The sequence below is a fragment of the Notamacropus eugenii genome, chromosome 2 (assembly GCF_028372415.1).
Source record: "Notamacropus eugenii isolate mMacEug1 chromosome 2, mMacEug1.pri_v2, whole genome shotgun sequence".
NCBI classification, from domain to species: Eukaryota; Metazoa; Chordata; class Mammalia; order Diprotodontia; family Macropodidae; genus Notamacropus; species Notamacropus eugenii.
Window position 1 is genome coordinate 402,327,991 of NC_092873.1, and position 15,766 is coordinate 402,343,756.

General features: G+C 35.2%; 1 protein-coding gene across 1 annotated transcript in view; it reads right to left on the reverse strand.

The window, feature by feature from the left end:
* FH (fumarate hydratase) overlaps positions 1–15,766 on the reverse strand; it is a 31,130-nt gene that overhangs the window by 14,699 nt on the left and 665 nt on the right. Inside the window, exons 2-5 of the mRNA XM_072647575.1 lie at positions 10,560–10,694; positions 6,011–6,121; positions 3,200–3,376; positions 970–1,152 (exon numbers count right to left, since the gene is read on the reverse strand). Coding sequence (XP_072503676.1) covers positions 970–1,152; positions 3,200–3,376; positions 6,011–6,121; positions 10,560–10,694 — 606 coding nt within the window. The remainder of the gene's footprint in view (positions 1–969; positions 1,153–3,199; positions 3,377–6,010; positions 6,122–10,559; positions 10,695–15,766) is intronic.

Sequence of the window (15,766 nt, forward strand, 5' to 3'; positions counted from 1 at the left end):
CTATATTCAAACTCTTTCTAGTAAGTAGGATCACCCAGAGCTTCCTTTCTGCTGGTGCAGCCTTTGAGAAGTCAGGGTAATCTTACTCAGACCACAAACATTTACTAAGTGATTACTGTTTGTCAGACATCATGCCATAAGTCACTGAAATAAGACCTTAGGGATCTGTCTCTCCCTCTCTTACACTCTCATATACTCTCTCTCATCCAACACCAGCGGGAAGTTAAGAAAGAAGTACTTTAAGAATCTTTCACAATTAACATCCACTCCTTTCCTCTCTGTTCCTTTCATCCTCTGATCTTCTAATAGGTAGCTCATAATGCCAGTTATTCATCTGACACATGTGACTATATAGTGAAATATGTGTATATATCTATATTTATATTCTCCCCTAAATTAGATTATAAGCCTTTTGAGAGAAGATTTTCAGAATCACAAAATCATGGAACACAGAATAAGATGACATCTTAGAGAGATCACCTTGTCAAGAGTTCATTTTACAGATGAGGAAATATGGGAGCAAAGAGGTTAAATATCTTGCCCAGTCAAACAAGGATTCTGATCTCTAAATTATCCCTCACACCCAGTAGCTATTCAGTAAATATCTGTAGACACGTGAAAATAACCTAGCAAATTGTAAAGTGCTTATCCTTCCACATGTGGCCAGAATGGTACATAAAGATTTCGCTAAAATAAAATAAAATGTATGCTTATTTTTAACTTATTCAGTGAAGGAAGAGATCATGGAAATGTCTCAAGTAGCAAATGGATTACTATCTAAGAACCTCTTACTGACTATAAACGCAAAAGCAGAACTCTTTGCTGATGAACTGTATAAAGCGCTATAAACTAAGCCTCTGAAACAGTGTTAATTTAAATACAGGGATAACTGTGGTACAAAATAACTTACTAGTGTGATGCATTTACAAATCTTAAACTTGATACATTTTTTTGTTGATGATTTCTTACCTGTCCAAGAGTAAGTGGAACAGCATCCTGCGTATGAGTACGGCCAATTTTAATGATTTGGGCAAACTCTTTGGACTTGGCATCTAGAGCATCATGAAGCTTTTGCAATCCAGGTAATAATACCTCATGGACTTCTGTTGCAGCAGCAATATGCATTGCTGTGGGGAAACTGTCATTTGAGCTCTGTTAAAAAAAAAAAGTTAAAATCAGAGGTAGAGAAAAAAATATTTGAAGTATTGAGTTACTGAGGAAATGTGATGTGTCACTACACAAATCTAAGCCCACTTAAAAATTTATTCATGTTTAATTACCCATCTACCAATGGTGGGAGATCAATATATAAGGAGTGATCTGGTGTGCTATTCCTTCCATTGTGCCACTCACTAGCTATCAACTTTTTGGGTCACATGATTCTATTTCTTTTCATTTTCTATCTAATTCAACTTCTTAAGACTTACCTGCTCTAGAATTAAGTCTAAAATGGAAAGATCTGAGGTAAGTCCACATTGAAGTATTTAACAGACTACACCAAAGAAACAAAAGAAGAGTTGTTATCTATTAATTCTATTTCAAAAATACTAAATATAATTCTTAAATTTTAAAAATTAGAGTCATGAAGCTTAATTTAAAGATTTCTTTTAAATATCCTAGAAGTATCCAAAGAATATTAAAAATTACAACACTAGGGAAGCAATTTTTAAAGAAGAAAAAAATCTCCATACCCACCCAAAGCAAAGCTGAGATAAAGGATGCGCTGGCATTGCAATTTAATACACTTGATGTGCCCAGCTCCTTCATCAAGGGATATGTTAACTCTCTAATATATTCTTCACTAAAGTGGGGGTTTCTAAGTACTGACTCTTAGAAAATCTTCCCAACCTATATTGTAGCTTCTTGTACTGCTACTTTACCAACAGAAGCCAAAAAGAGGAAATGTATGTCACATATTTAAACTTTAACAGGTCTTTTTCTGATCCAAACAAACTTGTGTTGCTTAATACGCATGTATGGGTGAGGGTGAGGGTGAGTGTGCAAATGCCTTTTAGCCATTTTATAACATTTTCCATTTTAACTGGTATTCTATTTTAAAATACCATTAAATATTTTATCAATTTTCTGTCAGTGACAATAATAAATAAGCATATAAACATGAAAAAATACATGCGTGGGAGGGAGGAAAGGAGAAAAAAGGAAGCATAGAAAAGATGGACAGCTCTCAACACAACAGTTATTTACTGAATATATATAGGCTTCCTTGAAATGAAAATTTATTGCTGTAGATTTTGAATCCTCTCTCAGATTCTGCTGGGCACATGGCAATGCTTCTTTTTCTTACTCTGTATTATTTTAGTTGTAGTATTTACATTTGTTTCTTTTTCTCTTTTCTTATTTTGTATTTATATTTAAAAATTAAAAAAAATTTAACAGAAAAACCATATGTGCTTTGAAAAGTATGTTCTGCCCCTAAAGAGCACTCAATTTACCTAAAATGGCAGTTTCCTAGCCCATCAAATGAAAGAACTCTAGAGGAAGAAAAGAGAAAATACTGAAATGGAAAGGGAAGGGAGAAGGACAGTGTCATACCTTCCTTCTATCTTCCCTCCCCCTCTCTCATATCCCTTCCTAAATTTTATATCAGTTCCAAAAGAAAACAACAGCTTCCTTTGTAAAGGTCTATAAATTAAGGAATCTAAAAACAAGAACTGCTTAAATGACAATTTAAAAGGAATAGGGACTGGACCTATGATTTCACTGACACAGAGAACTTCCTCTTCCAATGGAAGTTAGCACCTTATCTTGCAACAGCAAAGAATACTAAATGATTCGCAAGTGATTCACAGAATCACACAACACAGCAACCAAGGGTCAAAAGCATAACTTGAACCCAGATCTTCCAGGGCTCCCAAGGCTAACTATCACTTTGACTGCCTTTGATTTAAAAGACTAATCTGATTTTCATTGTGTTTACAACACCTTCAAGAATGTGAATTTGTATGCAAAATGCATCAACCCCTCCTAAAAATGATTTCTAGGAAATCTGAGAAAAATACAATCAAGACTATTTTTTTTTAAAAAAAGATACGTAATGAGAAATCTTCTGATTAAAAGAAATAAATAATATATCATAGCTTGTTTTTTAAAAGGCTTAATTTTTGCTTTCCAAAGAATTTGTGCTATTTCTTTCATCTTACAATAAAGGAAAAAAAAAAAGTTGAAACTATATACTAACCTGGCTTTTATTGACATGATCATTAGGATGCACAGGATCCTTGCTGCCCAGTTTTCCTCCTAATATTTCAATTGCTCTATTGCTAATAACTTCATTGACATTCATATTTGTTTGGGTTCCAGACCCCGTCTGCCACACCACAAGGGGAAAATGGTCATTTAATTTACCATTTATTACCTGTAAAAAGTTAAAAAACAAAAAGGATTAATTTTAAAAACAAAATTAAATGCCCAATATTTTACCTATGCTTATTTTTTCTCAACTGTTATCTATGCTCCTTCCCTCTTTCCTTCTGCAACGTAACTTATGCTTTGTGGACTTTGCCATACAACATATATGTTAAATGCTGCTAAACTAAAATGACCCAAGACTTTCCTTGTTATGAAAGTTAAAAATTAATAAATTGTGAAATGTGCCAATCCAAAAAGTTAACACAATCTTGGGCTGTATAAAGAGATGCACAGTGTTCAAAAGGAGGGAGCTGATAGGTCTACTGTATTCTTTCTGGGCCAGACAACATCTGGAGTATTGTTTTCAGAACTGGGTGCCCCATTTTAGAAAGGACGTTGACTTCTGTTTCCAAAGAAGAATGGTCAGGATGCTGAGGGTCCTGGAGGCCATGCAACCTGAGGGAAGCAGAAGGATGGAGGCAGGAGAGCACAGTAGAAACAGGGGTGGGTTTAGACCCAGAGGATCTGAATTTGAATCCCACTCTAAGATTGTGGGCCTTTGAGCAAGTCACTAGTATCTCTGGCCTCTATTTCCTTATCTGTAAAATGAGAGACCTTTGAAGTCCCTTCCAGATCTAAGTCCTATGATTCTACGACCTAGGGATATGAATAGGAGACTTAGAAGGGACACAACTGTCTTCGAGTGCTCAAAACAGCTGTCCATGGAAGGGGTAGCCAACTTGAACACAGGGAAAACTAAGAGCAATGGATAGAAGTTGCAAAGAGAAAGATTTTGACTCAATATAAGAAAAAAAGATAATTAAAAATCAGAGCCGAACAAGAGTAGAATAGGTTTTCTCAGCAGAGAATGGTTTTCTCTCCTCTGTTGAAGAGCACAGAGAGCAATGAGTTTGAGTTTATCAGCAGCAGACCCCAAGGGCCCACAAGATTATTACAAAAGGTCCACATCATAGGTATATAAAAGTAAGTAAATATTCCTTTTATAAAGAGGACACTAGGCATTTATTACTGTTTCCAAATGGAATCTATGTCATGATTACATCAGTGTATTTTAAAGTATTAACTAAAATCAGTGATTTTTTGCTGTTGTACATATTCTCAGTCAACAGATATCAATACAACCTAAATTCTATCATGTGGGGGTCCACAATTTTTCAAAAATATCTTTAAAAAAAAGCCTTCATTCTTGTCAAGGGTGGGAACCACCTGATATAGAAGAGATTCCTGTTTATCTATAGGTCAGATAAATGGTTGATGCCTTATTTAATTTGAGAAATTTGCAGGTGAAAGTAACAACATTGTAAGAATGATCAAGTCAAAGATTTACCTACTCTCATCAATACAATGATCCACAACAATTATAAAGAACTCACGATGAATAAATGGCCAGAGATAGAACTGATAGGCTATGAGTAAAGAGTGAAACAGATTGTTTTTCACTCTATTTTTTTGGCCACATGGCTAATACAGAAATATGTTTTGCATGACTATGCGTATACAACAGATTTCATATTCCTTGCATTCTCAGTGGGAAGTTGGAATTTAGAACTCAAAAGTTTAAAAAATTGCTAAAAATAATTTTAAAAATATCATTTCTTTATCTATAAGATCTAATCAATTAAGAATCACTCTACCTGTTAAGGCTGAGATTCATTTTTCCAGTGCACGTATTTGTTTTTAGCTGCTAGATTGAAATTCAACGCATAGATCAAGTAAGGTCAGCATAACAGTGGACTAATAAACTAAATGGTAATTCATGGATAGGTATTTTCTTCATCTCATGAGTCACCTAATAGATGCCCAGCACTTGGCAGCTGCCTATGCTGGAAGCTAGTGGTATCCATGCTCTCTCCTCTCTCTTGCGTGTGCGTGAGTGTGTTTAATTTTTTAAGTCCATTAGGCAAAGAAGCTTAATTTCATGCTTGAGATTAATTTGAGTTGCCATATTTTTTTAACATGAACTATATACTCCTTTTACTTTAAAAACCACAAATGATTGAAAAAGTTTATTATTTAAAGCAATCAGGTCTTTAGACAAGAAAATACAAGGAAAAAGAAATGATCTGTGAAAAATACACTGAACTTGGGAGTCACAAAAAGTTCTGGGTTCAAATCTCTACCCAAACACTTACTAGCCACGTGAGACTGGGCCAATCACTTAACCTTTCTGACTCAATTTAAGAAAACTCTCTGAACCTCAGCTTCCTCATCTGTAAAAGAGATGATAACAATGACATTAAATCACTGCTGTGAAGAAAGCATTTTTGCAAAATATTATGTCATATGATTTGTCATTAAAAACACAATATCCAGGTAAGTTTTTTCATAGTTACTAAGATCAAAGAAAGAAGATCTGGGAGCTAAAAAATAAAAGCTAAATCACCAAATCTGGGAAAACTACCATTAGGAAAGAAAAAAAGCAAAAATGAAACAGCAAAACCACGTCCTGACCAGGAAAACAAGTCATGCTGCTTCTAAAAAAATTTACCTTTATAGAACAATGCTCTATGGTGGCCTTCCACCAATCTCCACCCATCTATGCAGATTTAAAAAAAAAAATCATTCTCAGAGTCTGGTACAGGTCTGATGATATAAAAGAAACGTACTTAGCCCCTCCTACCTCATCTGCTGCTTTTATAATTGCGCCAGCAATCTTTGGATCAAGGCCATAATCCTGGTTTACTTCAGCAGCTGCCCGCTTGAAGATGCCAAAAGCTTTTATGACCGGGATCTGTAATTACAGTTAAAATATTCCTCAAAATATGCATTATGTTTATTGCTTATGTAGGTTTACAAACTGAAGCCAGTATTAAAATTGGTATCAAGATAATTTCAAATATACTTAGAAGATAAAGAGTATAGTTGGTATATAACCAAGGATAGATCATAATAATGAGTTTACTTGCAAAGCATGCAAAATGATTGCCTTTTAAAAAGAAAAAGAATCTGTGTCCCCCCCCTTGTCCCCCAAAACATTGTTTACACATCAGTAATTGATTTTATCAATGTGGTTATTCCCCACAATGGTGCATAAACTCAACTCACCTACCCCTTCTCATCCTGGGTGATTCTTGTCTATGTTCTTTCATAAATCCCCAATAAAGAGCATACAGAAAATACTGGAGATTTTCTATTAGATCTTTTAATATTTTGTTAACAGTTTGGCTATCCTTCTGTTACCCCTCTCTCATGACATGACCCACTTCATTTCAGATCACACATTTCCCAGATGACATCTATGTCACTTTTCACCAACAGGTCCCTGTTAGAAATATGTTATAGCTTTTCATGCCCACTGTGTATCTCTCTATTGAGCCACAGGTTTTTTGATTTTGAAAATGGTGTTTCTTATCCTCTTGAGCTTTGGTGAGTATCTCACTTCCCTTTTCATAAACAGAGTCCTTGAAAAAGTCATTTACACTTATCTCTACTGCCTTACCTTCTTCTCACTTCTCAACAGCCTAAAATCTGGCTTTTGATACCTCTACAATGCAATGGCTCTATCCAAGGTAATAACTGCATAATTTCTAAATTCTATGGTTTTTTTCTCCATCCTTATCTTTCTTGACTTCAGGGTAACTTCTGCTACTTTAACTCTTTCTGGGTATTCTCTTGTATTTATTTTTGGTTTGTTTTGAAAAGCACCCCAAGATGGAAAGAATTGCATAATGTCCAGATGCAAGAGAGACCTCTTCTCTTTCTCTCATTCATTCAGAGTCCAAGTCACTGTCCATTTACAATGTCTGAGACAAAGGTATTGATAAGCAAATTCAGACTGCACTTCTAATTCCATGTCATAGTATATGCAATAGGCTTTCTTTATTCCTTGACCAAGTCTAAGCAGTAGTTAATTTTTTTTGAGGTGCTGTGTTATTTTGGTTCTTGGTACAATCAATGTATCATCTATAAGAGCATCTGAATGACTTTACCATTTATCCTTTTCCCACTCGGCCTCCATTTAAAACAGCAATTATAGAGACAAACATCTCAAAAAATATATTTTATATCTCATTTGATAATGATAGTAAAAAGATCTGTGAACTAAGTTTCCTCTATTCATACCTATAAAGGACTCTTATAAAGTTATCATAACATGACCAAGAGATACTTTTTTTGGAGGTGAGATACATTTTATTCTACCAAATCAAACGGTTTTTTGTTGTTGTTATTGGTCATCACAAATATCACACAGTAAGATCTTGTAAATTTCTATAACATGCAGTAATGTGTGTGACTCAAGATGTAGTCTGCTATATAAAACTGTGAAAGTTTAACTGTTTTCTTTCCATACGCTCATCAAGAATACCCTTGATATGTCCATGGTCATTCTCATGAAGATTTGAACAAGATAAGAAAGAAGACATACGGCATAGAAGTTAAATTCTTTATCACTGGTTTGTTTTTTCAGTGGGGTGGGGTGGTGTAAATCAGATTTTTTCCACTTGTTCCTTTTCTCAAGTATGTTGAAAATAAATCCTTCAAAACGTTTACAAAAGCCTGTTGTTTCCAGAAGACATCTCTTCTAGCTAACTATGGATGTAACTTGTCCAGTTCAGCTGATCTTTATAATTTTTTCCTAAATGCCATTTCTATTTCCTCCTATCTGCCTTAGTTTCCTCATCTGTGATATGTGGCTTATAATAGACTCTACCTCCCAGGATTGTGGTGAGGATAAAATGAGATAATATTTGCAAAGCACTCTGCAAGCTTTAAGCACTACATAAATGCTATCATCATTATTATTGCTGTTACATCATAAAGTGTAATTTAGGCTAAATGCTTTTGGACTATTCCAAAATAGTTTGGGGCAGTTCTATTATCGAGATGATGAAAATAGAATAGTAGGACAAAAACAGATTTGTTTTCAAATTTTCTATTTATTACTATTATTCTCTACTTTTGTCCTGAAATGATCTAATTTGTCCTTAAACTAAGCTCTCTACAGACTCATTTTGTTTTCATCATGTCGAGTATTGTTTTTTGAGGCAGCATTAAATGTAATCTAAAAATCCTTTTTCATAATATTTTACAAATAAACCTGCAATTTAAATTACTGTTCCCTTGACTATTATATGTCTCCTCTCGGTGAGGAGATTATTTGTTAGCTGAGGTGGTTTGTTAGCTGTTTTGTTCTCCCTGTTGTGGTGATTACTTTATATCAGTTAAATTTCTGTAGGAAATAATGATAAGCAGTAGAATGTCTTCTCCTTCACTTCTTTCTCATTTTTCAGTGCCAATAGGCCTTTTTTTATAGGATGGATAAATTTAAAAGCATTAAGTACTCACTATGTGCAAGACACCATACTATGTGCTGGGGATAAAATGTAGAAGAGCATGATAGTTTCAGTCCTCAAGGAATTTAGATTCTAGTAAGAGAGACAGAATATCTAGGGGCACTGGTGGCCAAGAGTTTTGGACTGTAGAGTAGTAGTGAGGTAATCAATAGATGGTTAATTAGCACACTTTTACATGAAGCAATGCTACAATTTACTTGATTACTATGCCTAAAGCAAGAGGTGTAAAGATGGGAGAAGAGGTGCAGGGCAGATTGCAAGATGGCCTGGGTGGATGGCTACAAAGGACTGATACAAATGTAATTGAACAGTGATATCTTCCCATGTTTCATCCTTTCTCATGGTGCAGAAGTAATTTTGACATTTACTTTAATTAGTCAATGGTTTGGCTGCACACTGATAGATGATACTAGGAACCAGTCATTTCATGAGTCAATTTCACTTTCTGTTGTTGTGTTTGGTGCTCACTCTGTCCATTGTTTTCCATTTCTATTCTAAAATAGGGTATTCATTATATGTAGACTCAAGGCTACTGAAACACAAGTCTACTAGCTTTTTGTTTCTTTTTTTCTTAACAACGAGCATTACCTTCCAAAATTTTTTTCAGTAACCTCTCCTAAAACCAAAGCACACATTGAATATTAATGTATGTACTGACATGCTTTTGGAAGATGTTCTACATGAAACTTTTGACCTTCTCATTCTCAGTAACAGGCATTCATACAAGCTTCGATTAGGTCTATCATGAAGATTCCAAATATCTCAGGAAATAGTTCCTGTTGTCCTGGGGCACATGATGAAACCAAATCTTCCAACTCTTTTATATGCCTCTGCAAAAAACATCTGTAATCAATTCTTCCATTCAGTTGCAACTTCTTTGTCTTCCTATTTCCTTTATAATGTGGTTCACCATTTAAATTTTATAGTCCCCCATTACCAAGTACCTGCTTAATATCTTCACTAGGGTGTATCTTTTCTAGGACTATCCATTTGGACCTAGAAGGAACTGTGGAGGTCATCTAGACAACCTCCTTATTTTATAGACCAGGAAACTGAGGCCCAGAGAAATTGGTAATCTAGATAGAATTGATACTTTCCCCTAAATCTATCCCTCCTCTCAATTTCCCTATTTCTCTTAAGGATGCCATGATCCTTCCAGCGAGGTTTGCAACTTTACTCATTTTGATTCTTTTGCCTCTTACTTCTCAAATCATATGCAAAGTCTTGCCAACTTCATCTCTAAAGTAATTCTCACACCCATTCCCTCACATAGCTGCCAACCAAGGTCAAGACTTCAGAAAACCTCTCATAGCAGTTATTACCCCTTATGATATTACTGTAACTTCCTAACAGTTCCCCAGGATCCAGGCTTCTTTCTTCCAATCCACTCTCCACAGAGCTAATATACTGAGATGTCGAAAGCACAAATTTGACCCCATCACTACCTTTCCCATCTTTATAGTGGTTCCTTATTGTCTCCAGTATAACACAAAAACTCCACTTACTTAATCGGGCTCTCATCTATCTTCCCAGGCTTATTTTACCTTAATATTCTTCACTCTCTTTCTATTTGATTTGTAGCACCTTGGCAGATATTCCCTGTAAACAATATGCTATCTCCTGACAATATGCCTTTCCACAGGCTGGTCCAGTGAGGTGATGCATTCCTACCTCTAAGGCTCTAAGATCCCTTTCAATTTTGAGATTTTAAAATTCTTGACATCGTTACATATATGTAAATAACAGCACCATATTAAATTTTAGAAAGCTCCAACTTCTTTTATTTGAATGGAGAGAAACAGATCTAAAGCTTAACAATCCTAACAACATTTCAGTTCAAATTATGATAATAATCTGCTAACAATAGTTACTCACTGGCATCCTTTCTGTTACACCTCCAATCTTAAAATTTAACGTAGATCTCACTGTCTGGGCACCATAATACTTATCACTTGGGACTTTGAGTTCGCCAAAGGTATCATATTCAATCCGGAATGTTTCTTGACTTGCCTGAGGAACAAGATTAACAGATGTAAGGTTAAAAAACAACTGATATTGTAAATGATAAAATCAACTCTTAGGAGTAAAGATATCACTTTTACAAGTCAAAAAAGATTTGAAACTACATTTAAATTCTATCTTGCTTACTCTCATGCCTAGCCCCCCATATCGTGAATTTCTCATATTTCAAAGTTCACATTCAGACTATTTTTTGTCAAAATAAAATAAAAAGATACATAAGCACATTGGGAAGAAAAAGGTCAACTTCTTTAACTCAACAGCCTGTTTATCAACTGTGCTTTGACCAATTAATGTTATGGAGATTGCCTCTCATTCTATTTTATCTTTTTTTAAAAAAGCCCAAACTGGAAAAATTCCCCAAAATTTAAACAAAGTGTAATCATAGTCTATCCCTGAGAAGGAAGTGCCATTATTATCCCCATTTGGAGGAAAGGAAGAAGGGATGAGAAATTACCATCTCCCAGAATAAGGAAACAGATGAAGAGTTTTCAAATGTGGAAGAGGAAGCGATAGGAGAAGTGGGCACCCCACAAACCCAACTTTCAAATGAAATGGATAAAAAGAAGTTGAAAATACACACACACACACACGTACAGAAATACAATAAACTCAACAAGGTAACGGGCAGGGAAGGTGGTGGGAGAATAGAGAAGGGTAAGCAATACAAATTCCAAAGGGGTAAGGTATATGTATTAAAAGGAAATTAAAAATTTAAAGAATATTATTATTCCTGTTTTACAAATGAAGCAACTGAAGCTGAGACCAATTAAGTAATTTGCACAGGGTAACTCACCTATTAAACATCTGAGGTAGGATTTGAACTAAGACCTGACTCCAAGTTCAGCACTCTATCCCACTACGCCACCTCTCTGACTCCAATTATAGAATACAAATCTGGAATTTAGATGATTCCAGTTCCCATTCTATGCAGAAGATTTCAAAAAGCTATGTGAAACTCAGCTGCCAAAATGATATTTCTAAAGCCCAGATTTGACCATGTAAATCTTCCTATTGCCCCAACAAGCAAATATAAAATCCTGTTTGGCTTTTAAAGTCCTTTAAATATTAAGAACTTAATAAATGTTTGACTTGACCATGCTTGTCTATAATTAATGTTTATAAATCTGATGATGTAATTCAGTGACACATCAAAGTAACTTTTAATAAGAAAAATAATTTTGCTCCTAGGGCCTTAAAATTTATAAGCTACAATGAGGGAGCAGGGAAAGCCCTGGGCCGGGAGTCAGGAAGACCTGACTTCAAATCCAGCTTCAGACACTTACTAGCAGTGTGACCCTGGGCAAGTCACTTAACTCTGTTTGCCTCAAGTTTCCTCATCTGTAAAATGGGCTGGAGAAAGTAATGGCAAACACTCCAGTATCTTTGCCACCCCAAATGGGGTCATGAAGAGTTGGACATAACTGAAAAACAACAATTCGATGAAATAGAAGTATCTCAAACTTTCATAAGGAGAAGATCAGAATTTAAGACCCAAGAGAGGCCTAAAAAGGGAAAAAGAAAACATAAGGGATTCAACAGAGTTAAAATGTTTACATCCCTACATGGGAAGATGATACTTGTAATTCTTAAAAACTATAGCATTAATAATGCAGTTAGAAGGAATATAAATTGACAGAGTGTATGGGCATAAGGTGAATTTGAGGGAGTGACATGAAAAAGTAAGTAAGAAATGAGAAAGAGGAGTACAGTGTGACACAAACTAGGTATAGACCAACCTCTCACACCGTATACCAAGATAAGGTCAAAATGGATACGCTATCCAACATAAAGGGTGACACAATAAGCAAATTAAAAGAGCAAGGAATAGTCCAACTGTCAGATCTATGGAGAAGAGAAGAATTCATGACCAAACAAGATAAAGAGAGCATTACAAAATGAAAAATAGTCATTTTGATTATATTAAATTAAAAAGCTTTTGCACAAACAAAATCAATGCAACCAAGATTAGAAGGAAAGCAGAAAGCTGGGAAACAATTTTATCAGCAAGCATCTCTAATAAAGACCTCATTTCTCAAATACATTTATAAGAAAAAAAGCCATTCCCCAATTGATAAATGGTCAAATGGTATCTATAAGCTTAAGAAATGCTCTAAATCACTTTCGATTAGAAAAATGCAAATTTAAATGACTCTGAGGTACCACTTCACACCTATCAGATTGGCTAATATGACAAAAAAGGAAAATGTAAATGTTGGAAAGGATGTGGAAAAATTGGTCCACTAATGTGCTGCTGGGAGAGCTGAGAACTGATCCAGTCATTCTGGAGAGCAATTTGGAACTATGACCAAAGAGCAACCAAACTGTGCATTCTCCTTGATCCAGCAATACCATTATTAGGTCTACATCCCAAAGAGATCATAAAAAAGGGAGAAGACCTAAATGTACAAAAAGATTTATAGTAGTTCTTTTGGTAGCGGCAAAATACTGGAAATTGAGGGGATGCTCATAAATTGGGGATTGGCTGAACAAGTTGTGATATATGAATGTAAGAGAGGACTACTGTGCAATAATAACGAACAGGCAGATTTCAGAAAAACCTAGAAATACTTGTACAAACTGATGCAAATTGAAATGAGCAGAACCAGAACATTGCACATAGTATCAGCAACACTGTGTGATGATCAACTATGTATGAATGACTTAGCTCTCCTAAGCAACACAATGATCCAAGATGAGTACAAAGGACACAATGGAAAATACTATCCACTTCCAGATATAGGACTGTTGGACTCTGAATGGAGATCGATGAATACTTTTTCCACTCACTTTATTCTTTTTTTTTGCAGTTTATTTCCTTTTGATCTGTTTTATTCTCTCCAACTGTGACTAATATGGAAATGTTTTATATGATACCACATGTATAACCTATATCAAATTGCCTACCATTTCAGGAAGAGGTGAAAGGAGGGAGAAAAATTTGGAACTCAGAATCTTGTAAAAAATGAGTGCTAAAAATTGTCTTGACATAAAAAAATAACGTTTGCAACAGATTCAATGCAGAAGTAGATATAAGAATGCAGCTGTTTGTATTATACTAGACAATTTGCAAAAACATGAAAAACCTCCATCAGTCCTCTCATTAAATTTGTTTCAAAACTCATTTTTCATAAAATTTCATGTTAACATACAGAGTTTATTATTGTAATGAATGATTATTTTTAAAATGATCAGTTTTAATTTCTATTATGGTAAATATCAGTAGATATAATCCACATAAGCAAAAACTGTTCGGGCTATTTAATAATTTTTAAAAGTATGAAAGGGATTCTGAAATCAAAAGGTCTGACAACTGCTAGATTGGAACATTAGACTAATGTTGTTTCATTATACATAGTTTTATACTGGTCCAAATTGAGAACCCCAAATTCAGAGTTCAACAGCATTCACATACTTTAATGCAAAATAGGATCTCAATAACACAATTCAAACATATGCACCGACGTATATATTCACATACATTTTCCAAATTCAAAACTGGGAATACTCTGAATACCTATAAAAATCCTAAGTATATAAAATGTAACAAAGACATCAACTAGACAATTTCTAAGGTCCTTCCAGCTCTTAAGAAATTCTATACTTCTTAAAACAAATAATTATTAGATGTAGACTTTCTGTATGTTTAAAAAAAGGAATCACAAAAAGATCTGCATAATACACTAGTAATAATTCAACTTTATTACTTGTAGAGTTTACAAAGTTCAAGTATTATCCTCATTTTACTAATGAAACAAGAGTTCAGAAAGGTTAAGAGGCTATGGGGACAACTTATAAGTGGTAGTCAGGATTAACACAAGTAATATTTCTGTGGGTCAGGCATTATTGATTTTAAACTAGTAACTTGTTTATGAACTAGATAAGACTCTTTGTAACTGAATAAGGTCTTGTTATTGTAAATGAACAAGCCTTGTTCATTTAAGGTCAGTCAGTAACAGCAAACTCAGAGAACAGTGGAGTCCTCAAATCCTGGACTGTGCTTTATTAGCAAGGTAAATTCAGGTACTTATCTAGGCAATTACTCTCCTAGGTTCTTCTCAAAACTCAGAGTTAGAATCTGAGTGCATTTCGGGATTTAAATCAGAGAGGTTGAGTTTGAATTGGTTCTACTAATTTTTACCTGTGTGATGGTTCAAGTTAGAACACCTCTGGGTTTCAGCTTTCCTCAGCTATAAAAAAAAGAGGGTTAAACTAGATGACCTCCAAGGTCTAGCTTTAAGTTGATCCATAAATGGAAGGGGTTTGCAAATTAGTGAGAAGGGAAACTGTTAAGAACAGTGAACTGGAAACAGAGTAGCCCAGTACGTTCTGTCATGAAGTGATATCACCAAGTTAGAGATACAGCAATTTCAATGGTTTCTTGTAAATATTTCTTTTTTAATTTTTTATTTTTCATTTTCAACATTCAGCGCCATAAGATCTGGAGTTCTAAATTTTCTCTTTCCCCAACATGATGTACACTCCGATATAGGATATGTATATACACGAGGCACATATACAGGCTATATATATATGTATATATATGTATATACACACATATGTATGTATATACATATATATATCTGTGTGTGTGTATATTATATAATTATATTATATAATACCTATTGTGCAGATGAGAAAACTGAGGCCCAGAGGTTAAGTGACTCACCCAGGATCACGCAGCTAATGCGTGCACGAGGCCAAGGCTCCAGGCCACAAAATCCTTTGATTACACAGACCCTGGGGTTTAAATCCAGGTCACTGCATGGTGAGTGGTGTTTGTTTTAACCTCCTCCCTCAGACGCGAAAAAGCGAGGGCACCACGTAGTAATAACATCTCACACGGGTTCCCTGAGGGCCCACGCCGCCCCCCAGGAGCTCTGACTCCTCAGGCTCCAGGTCCAAGTCTTGGAACCGCAGCCTTCGCAGCCCTGGGCTGCTCTTTGCCCAGAACCACCGCGACTTGTCGTGCACCGTCCAGATAAAAGTCCAGGTTTTTCAGGGAGAAGGACAGGGACGAGCACAAGCCTGGGCAGGAAAGGAGCCTAGCAGGAAGGCTAACA